General features: G+C 39.8%; 1 protein-coding gene across 13 annotated transcripts in view; it reads left to right on the top strand.

Moving 5' to 3' along the window:
- RAPGEF4 (Rap guanine nucleotide exchange factor 4) overlaps nucleotides 1-18191 on the top strand; it is a 285602-nt gene that overhangs the window by 66119 nt on the left and 201292 nt on the right. The window contains exon 1 of one of the 13 annotated variants that reach the window (XM_069470978.1): nucleotides 6220-6371. The exons of the other annotated variants lie outside the window; for them this stretch is intronic. Within the exon in view, the coding sequence (XP_069327079.1) occupies nucleotides 6360-6371 (12 nt within the window). The 5' untranslated portion in view covers nucleotides 6220-6359. Of the gene's footprint in view, nucleotides 1-6219; nucleotides 6372-18191 lie in introns of those variants that run through there. 13 annotated transcript variants of the gene reach the window in all.

The following is an 18191-nucleotide window of genomic DNA, read 5'->3' as shown; positions in this document are numbered from 1 at the left end:
CGTCCGTTCCTTTTCAGTTCTTTACGCTTCTGATTTTAACCTGTGGTTGCTCCTTGTCTTTGTCCTTGGCTCAGTATGTTCAAGTGTTAACCCATAGAGCAGGCAGGCTTCGCCACTTGTCCCAGTGTGGCTAAGATTTTAAACTTGATCTAAAAAGAATTTTGTGTAATCAAATAGTTTCCTCCAGAGCCAAACAAATGACAGATGCATTAGGAAGCCAACCTGCAGGTGAATGAGTGATACTTTGCCTTAAAAGTCATGCAAAGCCTTGGAAGGCCTTGGTGGTAAAACCTGTTACTTTTATTCTTGGCAGTAGTGAATAAATTGTGGGGTTACTTGTTTGAAATATTTCTCTTAGAAAATATTAAAGAGCTCCAACCGCTCTGTAAAGTTCAGAGACAAAAGCTAGTTTTAGGAAGGAAAATCGAAAGTAGGTTTGCATGAGGTGTGTGTGGAGAGGGTTTCTGTCAATTAAAAGGGAGCAAGCTTGAGGCAAATAAGCCATTTTTTGGATCTTTCATTTTAAAAGGTAAACCGAAAAGTCTTTTTCAAAAAGGGAATTTAGAAAACTTGATCTAAAGAGAATTTTGTGTAATCAAATAGTTTAAGAACAAAAATGGTTACCCATGATGTGTGTCATTATAACTGCTTTTGTCTGTATGACTTAGTCAAATTGCTGAGAGAGGATGGTTTGTGGAAATATTGAAAACATTTATTTTAATTAGGAGCCCTCAGTCCTGTGAAGGAAGTTCCTAAGAAGTTGCTACCTGTGAACATTAAAACAAGTTTATTAAAAAATTTTGAAACGGACAGAAAATCAAATATAGTATAATGAACACCCATTCACTCACTCTTAGTTCAGCAATTTGGTGACATGGAGCCATATTTGCTTCATCCTTGCTTGTTTTTTGCTGAACCCCTTTAATGTAAATGATAGAAGTTGTGACATTTCACCCTGAATATTCAGCATGTATCTCAAAAAACTTAGAATATCCTGCTACACACTCATATCTCACCTATAAAACTAATGATATCATCTAATACCCAGTCTATATTTCAAGTATCCTGAATTGTTTCATAAATATCTTTTATAACTTTTTTTTTAAACCAGGCTCCAATAAAGAGCCATGTATTACATTCGATTGTTATATCTAAGTCAGTCTCTTCCTCTCTCCCTCTCTCTCTCCTCTTCCTTCCTTCTTTCCCTACACCCCCACCATGGCATTGACTTGTTAAAAAGGCCAGGTCAGTTTCTCCCAAGATTTGTCTGATTATTTTTTCATGGCATCTTTTTTTGCACCTCTACCCCAGGGTTTCCTGTAAATGGAAGTTAGGCTAGAGGCTTGATTAGATCAAGTCAAGCATTTTTGGCAAGAAAATGTCAAAGGTGAGGCTGAGTACATCAGGAGGATCATAACGTCTGGTTGCTCCACTATTAATGACGCTAAGTTTGATCCCTTGGTTAAGTCGTATCTGAGTACACTTTAGAAATGTTTTCCACAGATATTTCCCTAGAGGAAAATGGTTAAATAGGGACATTGATATTGAGGACTGTCTTTGCAGTCCCAAACTGTGCCTCATGTTTTGCAGCTCCGTGGGTCCCACCCCTCACCTGTAGCCCCGGAGCATGATTTCTGATTCATACTGCGGGCAAGATTCAGAGAACCACTTAGAGCTGAAAAGGATGGGTAGAGTTTGTAGTCTGACTTCTTTTATAGGGCGGGCAAATAAAATAAAAGTAGATCAACATGAAAGATATTCAGTATATGTTGAAAAAGTGAGCAGTGAGATATTAGTCAGATATTTCTCATAGTGAATAAGAAATTAGTCAGATATTTCATTTTATTTGCCTATTCATGAAACTAAGTGTAGAGTGTGGATTAGGTGCTCAATCGATGATTTACCTGTCTAAACTGAAAATGCAATAAACCCCGTACCTAGCAATTTGTTAATCAAAAATTTATTGATGGGCATGCTTGTGCATATGCAGTACATGATAAGCCTAAAAAATTGTGCAATTCTAAAGTACCTTCTGAATAAAAAACATTGAATTCTGTTTATTTTACTGCTCATTTATTTAACATGCACTGAATATCTCTTGTGTTGATCTAATCGGGTATATGTGTATGATGTATGTGTATATATATATATATATATAGATGTGTGTATATACATATATATTTATGTTCCTGCTCTCAGGGTGGGGACTTCTATTCTACTTGGAGGAGAAAGAAAATAAATCAATTATATAATTTCACAGTATAATATATCATTACCATTACACAAATTTTATTTCTATACTTTAAATATTAGTGATTTATTCATGACATACACACTAATCTGCTAGCAAAATATTTGATAGCCAGAACACCTATTCTTTAATTATGACAGATAGTAAGGTTAATAATCCAGCCATCCATTGTACTGGCAAAATTAAAACCCAAGCTCGTACTGGCAGCTGAAATCTAAGTTAGTCTTGTCAGCTGATTATCAAAAGGGAAGAACTATGTAGGGAAGAATGAGGTAGCTTCAGTATTCAGGCAGACTCCTGGATCATCACTGACCGGGGAGGTGGCAAAAAGAAGGCAGAAGAAAGGTGAACTGGGCAAGGCCTCTGCTGTCGATAGGTAAGCTGCTGAGGGTCGGCGTTATGTGTTAGGTTCCAAATAGTAAAAATCAGAGAACCTGAATCATGGGTCCAAGTGGGCATGCGCCTCTCATTTGACTTTTTACTCTGGAGGAATGGCATGCTGGGCCCATCTCATGTCAGGCACTGTGATGTTTAGCTTTGTCTCCTGTATGTGATCTCGACATCACTTACTGTGGCTGAAGGCTAGAACACTCCTATCGGGATTCTGAGTTACTTCTTCGAACTGGAAATTATGTTCCCCAATTACTAACAGCTAGCTCATTCTAAAAATAGTCCTTTAATAGGCTGAACAAATACTCTATTTTATATCTTATACTTGGGACTTTAATGGCAACACAAATCCCCCTTCCTTTCCGGGCCAAAGGCAAGTTTCCTGGGCTTCCAAAGGTATGTATTCAGAGAACCACATGTGAGGTTTTGAAATCCTATTCAATTCCATCCCAAATATCTCTTGCTTTATATTGTTTATTATATTGTAAGTCAAATGGGCAGCACCAAGAGTATTTTTTAAAAGTTGTTATAGGCCGGGCGCGGTGGCTCACGCCTGTAATCCTAGCACTCTGGGAGGCCGAGGTGGGCGGATCGTTTGAGCTCAGGAGTTCGAGACCAGCCTGAGCAAGAGCGAGACCCCATCTCTACTAAAAATAGAAAGAAATTATATAGACAGATAAAAATATATACAGAAAAAATTAGCCTGGCATGGTGGCGCATGCCTGTAGTCCCAGCTACTCGGGAGGCTGAGACAGGAGGATCCTTTGAGCTCAGGAGTTTGAGGTTGCTGTGCGCTAGGCTGACGCCACGGCACTCACTCTAGCCTGGGCAACAGAGTGAGACTCTGTCTCAAAAAAAAAAATAAAATAAAATAAAATAAAATACAATAAAAGTTGTTATAAATCTGACCAAAAGCATTTATTCAATAGTCTCTACAAATACATAAAATAAATAATCTCCAATATATAACTGAGGTAGCAGCTTGATACTTTCCTTTGTACCTATATCTTTCCTAATGAAAATTATTAATACTTTCTTTCTTCCTCCCTTTCCCTATTTCAGTTGCCAATTTATGGTCAGATTTGAAGGTGCTGGGTTGCTCCATTTTAGTCAGGTCATATTTTCTTAGCTTAAGTGAATTATGGTAAATTTATTTAGAATTGGTAAATAATGTCTCCCTCTATTTATGTCTTTTTGATATTAGAACTTAATAAAAAATATTAACCAGCGTATAAAACATCTTATTTTCCAGTAACATTTCAGGAGGGAGGAAGAAACAGGCAGAGAGAAAGAGAGAGAGAGAGAGAAATATTGGAGATAGTTATGTTTCTGAATCACATACAGAAGAGAATTAATTTCAAAGTCCTGGAATACCATTTTTAGTTCTTGAGACAATTATAATTTATAATTTAAACTCTTTGACACTACCGGCATTTTCTACCCTCACTAAGGCAGTTAAATGGCAAAGCAGTTAAGTGTAGGCTTGGGAGTTTAAACTAGTTATTAATAGTTGATCCAAGATTATGGATATTTATGATTGATGGTAGCGCTTGGAGTAAATGTAAAACTGATTTACTGTCCAATTCCATGAATTTCTTCTCAGCATGTATATTATAAGAGGATTTCCAATGGTTAGAACAACAATGAGAGGTTTTTCGGTTTTTTTCCTGACTTTCTGTCTAATGTGTCTATATGAGGGTGCTTTCAGGTTTGCAGCATGTTCTGACATCTTCACATGGAATATTCCTAATCCATGAAATTGAGTGAGGTGCTGAGTCCAGTGTGTTCAGGAAAGTAGATTTAGAGAGGCACTCTCGGTCAAATCCATAAAAGATGCTCCTGAGAGGCCCTTGAACTAGTGTTACCAGCTGTTTACCTGTGTTTCAATTGCATGAACATCATTCTGGCAAAAAATGTTCCTTTATTTTGAATATGCTCAAACTGTGGGCCATGTTTGAGCATATTCAAAATAATACATATTTATGAATAAAGTCTTTGGAAATTTAAAGACAATAATAAAATTACAGAGCAATTGAAAACAAAAGCAGGCTGGTCCGAAGGTAGTGAGTTATCTCACTTGATTGTTCACAGTCAGTTACAGATTGAACTCCTTGTTCTACTACTTTCCCCCCTCCTCACTACTGCACTTGACTAGTCTTAAAAAAAAAAAAAGAAAAAGAAAATAAAGGCAATATTTTAAATTTATAGTCTGCCTTGTGTCACAATAAAAATGGTTTCTTAGCTGTAACTGTTATCCAGAAACCTCTTTGGCACTCTATTGTGATTTTATTCCAACCAAGGCAAAACATATCACAGAGAACCATTGCTTGGATATGATGATTGCTCCAGTAGCGTTTATTCCCCAAAAGTAGCTGTGGCCTCAGTAAATATTGTTAACTATATATTGTTAATCTATTTCATGCCTTATGAGATATAAAACTGAGTGATAAATATAAGATGGTTCATGTTTCTGTCTCAGGAAAAGAAAGCAATTAGTAAACAGGGATATTGCCAAGAGTAGCAAATGCTGTTGAAGAAAAAGTCTATTCCTTAATTTTCAGATTTTTTTTTTTTCTGTAAGGTTACTCAGATATGTTAGCAGTTGTGGAACTGAAAAGCTTTTTAGTTATTTCTATTTACTGCCTTTTTTAGAATACACAGGGGGAAAAGCCCTTTTCCATTAATAATCCTTCCTTAATGTGAGAATAAGAACTGCTGAAACGATGGCAGGTTAGTCTTTGCTCATGTGCTTTAAAAACCATATTGAAATAATATACCTTCCAGAGGCATCTGCTTCTGCTTGAATGGGCTTGATGTTCCTATCTGTCTGCAGCTGTCAGAAAAGTGAAAGCCAAATGCTTAAAACGTAATGTCTCAGAACGTAAATATCTCAGAAGTCCTTTGGTGGGTTTTACGGCTTTATTTAACATGCTAACAATTTCAGGTTGTTTCACTTTTGCATTAATGGCGGGCTTTCCAGGTGAATTGGCATTTCAGGTGGCTCATTTAGCGGGCCTGGGTATTGAGGTGGGACTGCATGGCGTATCCGCAGACAGGCAGCCCCTCGCCTGCCTGTGAGTGCGCTGGGACCCACACCCCCATCGAAGGAGTAACTGGAGCTGGGCAGCCAAGGGGCTTGCATTCTTCCAAGTCAGTAGCCTGTGCTTACTTTTGGCAACTTTGGAACTTTTACTGAAGGGTTACTTCCCAGGCCAGAAATTTGCATCAAAGGGCTAAGAAAAATACATCCAAAAATAAACATGAAAGCCAAGACTTCATGCCAGGAACTCCAGCCACACACATCCTGTTGGCTGGTTCTCTTGTCTCTCTCCTCACAGTTCTGATTCTTTTAAACCAAGCGGAAGCCTGCTCCGATGACTTAGACCTGTGTCTGCACCAGGGCTTCACTCCTGTGTCTTCGGGCTTTTCCATGGAGTGACAAAATGATTCAAATCCAGAAAGGAAGGGAGTGAAGTTATTAGGAGATAACTAAAGTTTAAAAAAAATAAAAAGGAAGTCTTTTCTTATTGCCTTTGACTGCCTGAGCATTCCTGGAGAACCATCAGCACCGATTTCCTCCTCTCTGTGGACTGAGAGACACTCAGTAGTAGATAAGAACAGGGAATTCACGGCGATGAAGGTACATTTTGCTGTCCAAATAAAGGATAGATATTCACTGGATGTCTGAGAACTTTGAGAGACGGGAAAAGAAGGACGTATGCTCTACAAGGTCAGAATGGATTTTTTTTTATTCTTTAGAGAGGGTGGGAGAGTGGAGCAATAGTACATGTCACTGTTTGCATTTTGGAATTATGCTCAAAAACATCTCTGGCTTTTCTAATTATGTTTCACCAGACCTAAATATGTGCCATGGCACTGACATAATTTGATTTCATCTTTGTCTGTAGTGTGTGGGGGGGCAGAGAGTGAGTGGCAGCTCATCTTTTTCTGATGGTGAAGGATGTTTATTTAGCCTTATGTTCTTAAATATGTTTCTAGAAGATAAACAAAGATAGTTGTTCATAACTAGGCAGAGTCACATTTATCACATCAATATTTAATACATGTATTTATCTAGTGACATAGTTGCATGGCACATATTAAAAATGAATTTTGGTCAAGAAACAGATTGAGGGTGATGGTATTTCACCCTCTGGATGCCTGGTAGGTATCTTGCCTGTAGCTCTCAGACTATATGAAGCCCTCAGTGTTGATGGGCATTCTGTTACATTATTGATAACTTGAAGTTCTACCTGCTCCCCAGGCTATGATCCCACTGTTTCTCAGAAGATGATCAGGGGGTCTGAACAGATCAAGGCTTAACTGGCAGATGCCAGGAATAACCAGATGCTACTCGGTAGGCCTGTTGGCAGGGTGCTGTAACCAGTAGTCACTTCCTCTGAGCTGGTGCTCCTTTGGGTGCTCATTTCAGGAGCATACGGTGGATGCTCAGGTCTTTTAGGAGCTGCTGTGAACAGAGGTTCTGAAACGCCTCCCTTGGCTGTGCAGTTGCCCGTACTCTGTTGACACTTCACCCCCACCCTCTCCCCTGCGCTTTTGTCTCACAGTGGGCCTCTTCACTCACTCGGCTGACCTACTGGGCAGCCTGCCCTTCCAAACAGCTGCTCAGCTCAGGGATAATTGATGCTACTTTAAAAATTTCATCTCTAAGAAGCTTCTGTCATATTCAGTACATGCCCTTGGTTCCCACCGTGTGGAGGTGCAAAGTACACCGTGTCTGACTTTCTGTGGTTTGTAATCCAGTGGAGACAACAGACAATCACAAACACAAATATAAGACAAACTGAAAAATGCTCTAAGAAAGGTACAGTGCGCTGAAGGACCCAGAGGGAGGACAGGGAGAGATTCATTTCCACCCAGGGTCTCGTTTCATCCAAAGACAAAGCGATCTGGTTCTGAATTCTTGTGTGGCTAACAAGGCTGTTTTTCAGTTCCCTAAAGGATTGGGGTCAGTTAACCAAATGATAGTGTTTGCGGCAGCCTTGTCCCTCGGGACTGAGCACACAGAAAAGGGCCGGGTTTCTTCACTCGGTGGTTGTGTTGTGTGGCACTCTGTGTTCTCCTCCTTTGCTGCGCCCCCGGGCAGGACTGCTGGGAGCTCAGCCTGTCCTTGGTGGGTGTCATGTGTTGTGTTTCCGAATGCCTGGTTTTGTTTTTTGCTTGGTGTTCAGTCATCATCTGGAGAAATCCGCTCTGAGGTTTAATGGGTTCCTCCAGGCAAAGGCAGTTCTAGACGGGAAAACTTTTAAGAACTTGAGACTTACAGGAGGAACTCGTGGTGTGGCCTGGGGGATACTGTTAAGCTCTTTATGTGCAGAAAGCCCTGTGGTCATGGGACTTTCCTGCTCTTGTGGGGCCAAATTCCACTCCTGCTAGTCTCCGGGCTGCTGTGAGAGGTTAGGGCACAGTCACCGGGGCAGAGCGTCTGAGACGGAGGAAGAAGCAGCAGTTCTGTGATAGGGTTGGCCTCTCTGAATTCCTGCAGTCTTGCCCCTGTTTGATCTCACTGGCTTCGGGGTTTTGAGCTTTCTAGCCCAAACCGATAAATGCAAGACAGATTTTCCAAAAGCTGTTGATGTGGTCAAGCGTGGTCGGGCCTGAAATTCCAATCTATTTCTGGTTTAACCCAACTTTGCTGGACGACTTTTTGCAAAGCTCTCCAACTTCCTGGGCCACCTTATTATAAAATAGAGATACCTTTATTTAAATCCTGCCTTGCTAACCGGAGTGGTCACAGTTAATGTTCATCGATTGGTTATTTCTGTGCCTTATGAGTTGAAAACATTAGTGCCCTCCTCCCTTTTTGGTTTGCAAATTAAAGAGGGCAGAGCCACAAATTATGTGAATGGAAAGAATAAAATATAGGGCAACAGTTCATATTGTATCAAAATATATTATTTGGAAGGGAAGAAGAACTTTTTGGTATCCTTCATCGTTTATAGTTATAGTTCTTAAAACTGGTTTCACATTAGAATTTTCTGGGGAGCTTTTTCAAAAAATTCCCGTGCCTGGGCCCTCGATAGACTAATGAAACCAGAATCTCTAGAAGATGGGGCCAGGGCATCAGTAGCTTCTTAAAACTGCTCAGATGGGTCCCCTGGGCAGCAGGGGCTGAGAATCGTGTCTTCCAGCAGTGGGCTTGGTGATTCACCCCGCCCCTTGGTGCCTACTTCTTCTGCATTCACCTGGTTGGCATCCTTGCCCTGGGCTAAGGCTCTCTGATTGAATATCTTTGTTCCTTACTAATCTGTGTTGAATTTCCTAGTATAGTTTTTCCTTCTCTCATACAGATATTCTATGTCCAAATTGGGGTTTCTGCCAGATTTAAGTGATAATGGCAATCAGTGCTTTAGAGAGATTCTGTGGGTTTTATTCAAGACTTTATGAATTAGAGGTTGCCTATGTCAAATATTTATGGAAAGCGTAAAAATAAGATGCAAGATCATCCCCAAATTCCACCGTCCTACATGCACACATTCTCGTAACTGTCAGAGCAATGGTGTTATCTCACATTATATAGCGCCTGGGAAACTCCACTGTACTCTTGAGAGAGAATGAGAGTTCAATAGACAAGTAATTTCTTAGCATCATTATGAAAAGAGTTTTGAACTCATTGATCCCTCTCTGAGAATCTTGGAGCCCTCACCTGTCCCTGGACTATACTTCAAGAATTACTTCTCCAGGATAAATACCCAGAAACAGAATTGCTAATTTAAAGAGTATGAAAACTTTGATGACTCTCCATAAATGCGATCACATTTATATTCAATAGGTTTTATTCCACCACCAAGAGTATTTGAGCACGCCTGTTGCTTCTGGCCTTGGCCGGTGTCACCATTATACACACAGATGCTGCTCAACTTACAACCCCATAACCCCATTGTAAGTTGAAACTATCAAAAGTCAATAATGCATTTAATATACCTAACCTACCAAACATCATTGCTTAGCCAGCCTTCCTTAAACGTTCTCAGAACACTTACAGGAGCCTACAGCTGGGCAAAATCATCTAACAAAAAAGCCTATTTTATAATCAAGTGTTGAATGTCTCATGTAATTTATTGAATACTGTACTAAAAGTGAAAAAAAGAATGGTAGTGTGGCTACTTGAAGTACCATTTCTACTGAATGCATATCAGTTTTGCACCATCATAGAGTTGACAAACTGTAAGTTGAACCATCAAAAGTTGGGGACCGTCTATATATATTTCCAATATAATAGGCACTGCTATTGTAACTGTGTCTCTTTGATTACTAGGATGGTTGAGGTATTCCTATCTATTTCATTACTGACTATGTTTTCTCTTTTGGGACATGTTATGCGAATGCTTTATTTGATCAAGACATTAACCCTTTGTTATAACTCCTCAAATGTTTTATCTTGGTCTGTTTACTTTTCATTTTTCATAGTATTTAATGAACATACAGTTTAAATCCATTAAATACACCATAAACTTGGCTATTTCATGATTTAAAAAAATTTTAAAGTTTGTTTTATAAAGGTAATATCTGATTTTTATTCATAGCCGATTTGAAAAATAACATGATATAAGTGGATAATGTGTCTTACCCAATGGTGTTGGCTGCATGAATTGAATGAGTTTTAAAATTTTTTTACTGCTTCTCTCTTTTGCTTTAAAAAATTATTAAATGTTCTTAGAAATTCATATATTGCCTCCAATTGTTTCTTATAACCTCCACGTGGACCTTATTTTAGGATCTGTAACAAAATTTTCTTAAGATTTCTTTTCTGGTTATATGCACCATGATCTATGCCTGCTCCGTCCCCTCCTTTAGCATTTGGGTTTCTGCGAAGGTCCCAGTGATTTGATTGTGGAACAATCTAGTTCTTGCTTCCCACTTGCCCCCGAAACACTGCTCTAAACGCTGGGTCTGAGTGTGGCATACCACTGAGTAGTATTGTGATCTTCTCCAAAACTGGTGAAGCAAGTCCTCTTTTGGGGGGGCTTCCATTACTATTTTCTCTCTTTCGCTGTCTGATATTGTATCTACTTCTTTAACAGTTCTGGGGAAAGTGCTGAAACTCTTACCAATAAGTGTCAATGAAAACAGTTTTTCATTTTTAGGCCTCTGCTATTTGTTGCTAGCTTTGCTTTGTTTGGAGGGTGTTTTTGCCCATGCTTAGCTTTGTTTAAAGTTCATAGAATTGCCTAATACTAACATTCTGAAAAACAATCTTTGTAATAACTTTCACTATATATAATTCCCGTTAAAAGCATCACAGAACTTGAAAAAAGGAGAATGTAATAAAATGATCAGATATTGCATTTAGTGAGAGATATGCCTGTTCAGGAACATACACAACTTTGTGAACAACACTGTGAAAGGTATTTGCTTATCAAAAAAGTTATAAAGTTTTTAAATATCTTTTAGAAATGTCAGTGTTTTAGTTCTCTGAAAGCTGTACTGCGAATCACACTCCCTCCATCGACATTTTCTTTCGTTCATTACCAAAAAGTGTCATCATACATAGCAGATAGCATATTAACAAGGTGATGATCAATACATGAAAATTAAAAAATTAAAATCCCTAGGTGAATTCCTGATAATAACAGTTGGAAGCATGCGCATAATACTCTAAACAGCTGAGTCCTGGCTCTGTTAATACATTTTTGAAGAAGTTTTAGCATTGTTGGGAAGCCCTCGCCCCCAAATTCTCTTTCTTGCTTTCTGTTTGTTGCTTTATATTTTCTTCTCCATCATCCAAGTCCCTTCTCTGGACTTCATCTAGGTCTCAAATGTTAGACTTATCTTTTTTCCCCTCCAACTTTTAATTCAAACTTTCAAACATTCAGAAAATTTTTTAAAAAAGGGTGCTCTCACGCGCGCTCGCTCTCTCTCTCTCTCTCTCTCCATATATATGTATGTGTATCTGTATTTATCTGTTTTCCTGAACCATTGAAGGCAGGTTGCAGACGTCATAGTACCTTACTCTTCAGTATTTCAGGTGGACTTTTTCCTCGGCTTCTCCTTGTCCTGCTGATCTCCCATTATAATCAATTGTATGTTTATCTCTTGCTTTTCAATTCCATTCCACCATCCACAGTCACCTCCTTTCTTCCTCAGGCCTTGCCAGTGCGAGGGGGGCAGAAGGCAGTATAGTGTTTAAAGACCATATCAGAAGGCTGAGGCAGGAGGATCACTTGGGCCCAGTTGTTTGAGACTAGCCTGGACAACATAGTGAGACTCTGTCTCAAAAGAAAAAAAATAGTGTAAAGACCATGGACTGGAATCGGCCAGGACATGGTGACAGCCCTGGCCTTGATTTTTGCCAGCTCTGCATCCTCAGGCAAGTCACATAATCTCCCTAGCTCTCTTCCCTCATTTTAATAATAAAATGGAGGTCAAAATAATCCTACCACAAATGGTTGTTGGGGGGGAAGAAATGATATCGTGCAATCAATCCCTTAATTAGCCCCGAGACAGCACCCAGTGGATGGTGTGGTGGTGGCTACAGGTGAATGCATAGACAGAGCAGGGGTCACAAACCCCCACCCCAGCTGCTCAGACCCCTAATGCTGCCCTCACTGCTGCCCAAGGGGTACGGTTCAAACCAGCTACCCTGGCATGCTCAGTTTTCTAAATTTGGCCCTATGTCCTTTTCCAGCCACATTGCCTCTATTAATTAACACACTCATTTTTATTGACCTAAATCACATCAGCAAGCATCAGTCCAGCATCCACTGAATGCCAGGTACTGTGCCAGGCACCACGGATGCAGAAATGGACAACTTGTGGTCCTCAAGGAGTTCACACTCTAATGAAAATAAAAATATATGAAAAGAAATGTTGAAATAAAATGAGCTAAGAGCTACATCAGAGGAGGATACAGGGGCTGGAGGTGGGAGGAAAAGAGAGGAACTGCCAGTGAGAGTCAAAAGGGTTTCCAGAGCAAGTCCCCCTAGGGGTGTTGCCTTCGTAAGGCTGGCAAGAATGTACCTGACAGAAAGATGCCACCAGACCCAGTCGATGGATACAAGTCCTTCTGATGTGACATATCTTCACTGGGGCTGGGTGGGGGTCATAGGCGCCCTCCCAGAGTGGAGGGCCTGCTCTTCTTATCCTCAGGGGAGAGGAGCCCATCAGAGCCTCCTAGCCTCAAGAATAGGACAGGGTTTTGATATCCTTCTGCTCCTCCCCGACCCCTTCCCCAGCTCTTTTGGAGACTAGTTATGTACGTGCTTGCTCTCTTAGTACAGACACACGTAACAAGCCCAGAAGTGTCAACCAAGAGAACTGGAGATCCGTTTCTCGGTGAAACATCCCCTGGCAGACTCCCAACTTGGGGTCCACTCACTGCTGCACCTGCCTGGGCCTTCCTTTTCTCTCGGGTGTGGGGGCCCTGCGCCTGCAGTCTCCTTCCTTCCCCGCCACCCCAAGACCCAGCTCCAACGCTGTCTCTTCTGACGTCCCCAGATCAGGTGAACAGCATCAGGAGCAGCCCATTCACATCTGAGTTACCTCCCAGCGGTTTATTTTTAAAATCAGATCCATCTGTGAAGGAAAGGCTGCGTTTCCTCCTGGGGAGATGAGGATACAGATGCTCAAAAAAAAAAAAAGTGACTCTAAGAAAAACAGGTTGATACTGGACCTGAGATCAGATCAGGGATGAAGACGTCTCAGGAAGCCCAGCACCTGTGATTGCTAAGATTCAGGGACAATGAAGGCCCAGAGCACTGTGGCCCCTCCAGAATAGCCCGAGAGACCTAGGACTCCGAGGCCCTGGGCTGAGAGCAAGAGGCCCTATGTTGGTTTCTCCCAGATGTGGAGGCCTGCAGGCCTGGGTCAGTGCCTCCCACTTTCAGTGTGGCAGGAGGTCACCACAGCTGTTGGGCCTGGGGCTTTGGGTCACAGAGGCATGAACACTCCATATCACTCTATTTGATGTTTGTGTAGTCCCAGAATTTGGGGGAATCCTCTCTGACCTCATGTAGAACGAAGGTGAACTCCTGAGAGCATCCCATCTGAGGCATCCATGACATGATCTGTCTAAAGGCCGGATCTGATTTAAAATCATCGTGGTCATTTGGGTTTTACAGTTGCATGGTGAGTCTCTGTAGGTGAACAATAAGTAATTAATGGTCATAGATGATTTCTGTTGACCACCAACTAAATGCCAGAAATCATCCTTATCTTCTTACCTATATTAACTCTTTAGTAGTAAGTTATTATCAGCTTAGGCTGAAGAATATAGTTTAAGTATCCAGAATTCAGTTATGGGAACTTTTGGAATGAAAAGAGCTCTCAATTTGTTTAGTAAAAATTTAGGATTAGACCCAAATGTGAGCTTTTTGCCTTTTAGTGATACAATAACTCATTTAGTTCATTGGCAGATAGGTCTGTGTGTGGAGTGTTAGAAAGAGGAATGATTCACAAAAGGTGCCTTCAGTCTGGGGTTCATGACCCCTGGGGAGTTCATGGACCAGCTATTTAACCCTCGACATTTTTTATATGTGTGTGTACATTTTTCTGAAAAGAGGGTCCTTTGCTTTCATCGTAATCTGATAGAAGTCTGTTATCCCTCCAAAAGATTAAGAACCATTTTCTCTCAAATCAAAAGGATATAGACCAGGTTATATAGCCTGTTCCTCCTTTGTGTGGGGGAACACCAAACATTTACTCCCAGTTTAACACATCTTTACAGAATTTGTGATGGTGAGATTAGAACTAGAAAAGTATTTGTCCTCAGGCATTAAAGCTTTGACATTGATATCCCAAAACCGCTTTTGTAGTGAAAAAGAAATCATTAAAAAAAAAAAAAAATCCATTAAGTTCTAAGGATCAAAACAAAAATGCTTTGCAGGAAGAGTTTCTACTGATGCCCATTATAAAACAAATATTTCTAATTTATTGGTCCATTGCCCCCTTTAAATAGCTGAGTTGATTTGGACATTTTGTTCCCAGTTCCAAAATGATTGAACTTAAGATGACAGGAGTTGTTTATGCTCATGTGGTTTTGTATTCTCAGTTCCATATCCCTCCACAAACTGTCTGTATTTAACAATGATCACAAAGCTCACTGGACGCCTTTGGACAATGGCACTTTTAAAAATGAGCCGTAACGTGGTGCATCACGAAAAGCAAGAATTCTCTTTGTTTTTTACTTTAAGGAAATTATTTAATTTATTCAGACTAGGTAATACATGCATTTGGTACAAAATTCAAAAAGTACAACAGGGTAGATAATGAAAAGCATGCTTTCTACCCTCCCCCGCCCCAGTCCCCAGGTCTCCTCTCCAGAAGCAACCGCTGTATGGGCTTCTCCTGTAGTATCTTCTATGCAGAATATTCTCTTTAATTGGTCATTGGGCAAGACTTGCAAAATTTGTATTTAACTCTTCTTCTCAACCTCTTGAAAAAGAAAAAAAGTTTTAAAATTTCTAAACCTGTCAAGACATTTTGAGACATAATCTTCACACAAATTCACTCCAACATACCTACCAGGGTTTTTGTTTACTTGCTCCATTTTACTTTACTGTTTCACTAAACCCCAATAACAAGAACCTCTTAGCAGCATCATCTGATGTTTTAAATCTGAGAACATTATTGCACAATGTTACCATGTTTCAAATATAAAACTCTAAGCATATAAGTCATTTTAGTATAATTAATTTTAATTTTTAGTTATTAAGAATAAATATATTTGTTGAAAATTCAAAGTAATATACATAGTATTAAAAGCCTAAAAGGTAAATATAAAAATATTACCTCCTTCAATTTTAATAAAAATGTTAGTAATTATAGCTATGGGATATCACGTTGATACCATGCTAGTAAATACAACAAGAGAAATCCTTTTTTGCATTAATTTTCCAAGAAGTTATCCCTGTAAATAACCTCTGCTCATCTTCTACATTTCCTGAGTTGATGAATATGTACCCATCAAGGCAGGCATCCCTTGTGGTGTAGATGACCTTGCATCCACGGCCCTTGAGAGAATAAATATTTATGTTGACAGTGCAGCTGTCATGAATTGAGTTCATAAAATTGGGTTTGGGTTTTTTAATCTGTCATATTATTCTTGCTTAATTTCATTGTACTGACTGTGGTTGCAGTGCTATAAATCAGGGAGAATGTTTGCCCATAAAAGAAAGAGAGAAGGAATAATGGTACGAAATATTGCCTTTGTTTATTAAAAGTGTTTCTTCATTTGAGTACCTGTTGTCTTTTGGATGCCACTTGGATCTTATCTTTTCTTAATTTCTTTAAAATTAAAAAACAGATCTGTGATGATTTGAGGTAAAGGGTAGCATAAGCCTCGTGAAGTAAAGGGACGAGAGGGGTGAGGTAAAATGAAACCTATTTTTTAGCATATATAAAAAAGGGCGTATACACAAAATTTCAAACAGTACAGACAAGCCTGACTACATAACTTGTGGGGCCCAGTGCAAAATAAAAAATTTTTTTTATTATTTTTCCCAGAAGAAAAAGAAGTGTTATTAGTGGTTCCTAAATATACAGATTTTTCCTTTCTTCTGCATTCTCTATCTCAACTCACCATTTTGTTCTTTATTTGCTACTTAATGTTGTTTTAATAAAGAAAAGTACAGATTTTAAATTATTAGCATAAATTTACTGTTTATCTTTCTATGGTGCAATATTAGTTTCCAACACAGATATAAGAATATGTAACTTGCGTGCAGAATCAACAAACTTACGTAATTTTTATTTCCTAGCTCATACATGCATATATATTTCGTTCTTATTAGGATAGTGAAAACTGTGCACAAAAGTGATTCAACTTTTATTTCATTTCTTGTTGCACATAACATTCTACCAACACTCTCTGTCTTCACCTTATGGATGAGTAAGGAAGGAATGAAAGGAAGGTGAACCGTGGGTTGCCCTATCTTTCCTTTTCGTTTGTGTTGTTATCTTCAGTGTCAGTGGTTGGCCAGTACAGTCAGCCCTCGATATCCACGGGTTCCACATCTGCGTATTCAAGGAACTGTGGATTGAAAATATGCAAAAAAAAAAATAGTTGTATTTATATTGAATATATACAGTCTTTTTTCTTGTCATTCCCTAAACAATACAGTAGAAACTGTTATATAGCATTTATGTTATATTAGGTATCATAAGTAATCTAGAGATCATTTAAAGTATATGGGAGGATGTGCATAGATTATACCCAAATATGCCACCATTTTACATAAGGGACTTGAGCATCCAGGGAGTTTGTCATCCACAGGGGTTCCTGGAACCAATCCCCCATGGATACCGAGGGACAGCTATACATGGAAGTAACATGGTAAGAAAGGATATGGTAGAGTTCCTTTGCCGATACCATTGCACTCTTTCTGTGTTCAGAGCAAGTTCAGGTTAGGCCAGAAAACGGGGCCTCTGGGGCTGGCAGTGCCTGGACGGTCTCATTGAAGATGTGACAGGCTTGCCTTGTACTTGCTCTGCATCACGCTGAACCCCCACGCATTGTGAGTGCACTGGGATTCTGCGCTCGTGGGCATTTTGGACACCGTATGTGAAATGGGACAAGAAGTGATGGATACGTGTGTGTGTGTCCCCTCGACTTGTGGGCACAGTCCCCCACTGCACTGTTGGACTTTACTTACAGAACATAAGCTCAAAATGCAATTATTAAGGATTTCAAGGTGGTGGCCACAGAGCATTAAACCGACTGCGAGGGGCCCTCCTGCGCAGGAGGCCCGGTGCAGCAGCTCAGCTCTCAAACCCGTGAAGCCAGCCCTGAGTATGGACATGCACGAAATGAAAGTAAGTTTCTTCCTTTTCCTTTCCCAAATTCCTAGTTCCACTCCCCAGAGGCAATTATTTTAATATGTTCTTCAGTAACATTTCAGATACTTAAAGATGGATACATACATAGATATGGAGATATGGAGAGATGTAGATATGTATAGTGGTAGATTAAACATGACCACCATTTCTGTGCAACTTTTCCAATGAAAAGGTGGAGTCTGTTTTCCTCTTCTTAAAACCAGACTGGCCCTGGGACACACTGTGACCATAAAATTCAATGGGAATTTGTCTGTCTTAAGTGTTGGCCTACAGAGGCCCTGCAGCTTTCACTCTTGACCCCTGGGAGTGCTTCCTCTATTGTACGAAGACACCCCAGTTGAAAAACTATGTGGTCAGTTGCAGACATTCTAGCTATACCAGTTGAGAGCCCAGAGAAGTAAGTCGATCCAGCCCTAACCAATCCCCCGCTGAGTTTAACCACTTGAGTGAGCTCAGGGGATACCAACAGAACAACTGCCCAGGAAGCCTACAGAATTATGAGAAATAATAAATCATCATTGTTTTAAGCCACTAAGTATTGGGATGATTTGTTGTGAGTAATAACCATATTATGGCACATATATTAAAAACATTTGAATTTGTATACTTCTATAAATGGGATTGCATCATTCATTTTTTCTGCATCTTGCTTTTTTCCCATTTATTGTATCTCAGAGATCTTTCAGTCTAAATCCACATCGATTAGCTACAATATGCTACAAAGTTTTTGGATTACTATGTTGTATTTAACCTA

Source organism: Eulemur rufifrons, chromosome 1, assembly GCF_041146395.1.
Source record: "Eulemur rufifrons isolate Redbay chromosome 1, OSU_ERuf_1, whole genome shotgun sequence".
NCBI classification, from domain to species: domain Eukaryota; kingdom Metazoa; phylum Chordata; class Mammalia; order Primates; family Lemuridae; genus Eulemur; species Eulemur rufifrons.
Note: the sequence above shows the minus strand (reverse complement) of the source record. Positions and strands in the feature narration are given on the sequence as shown.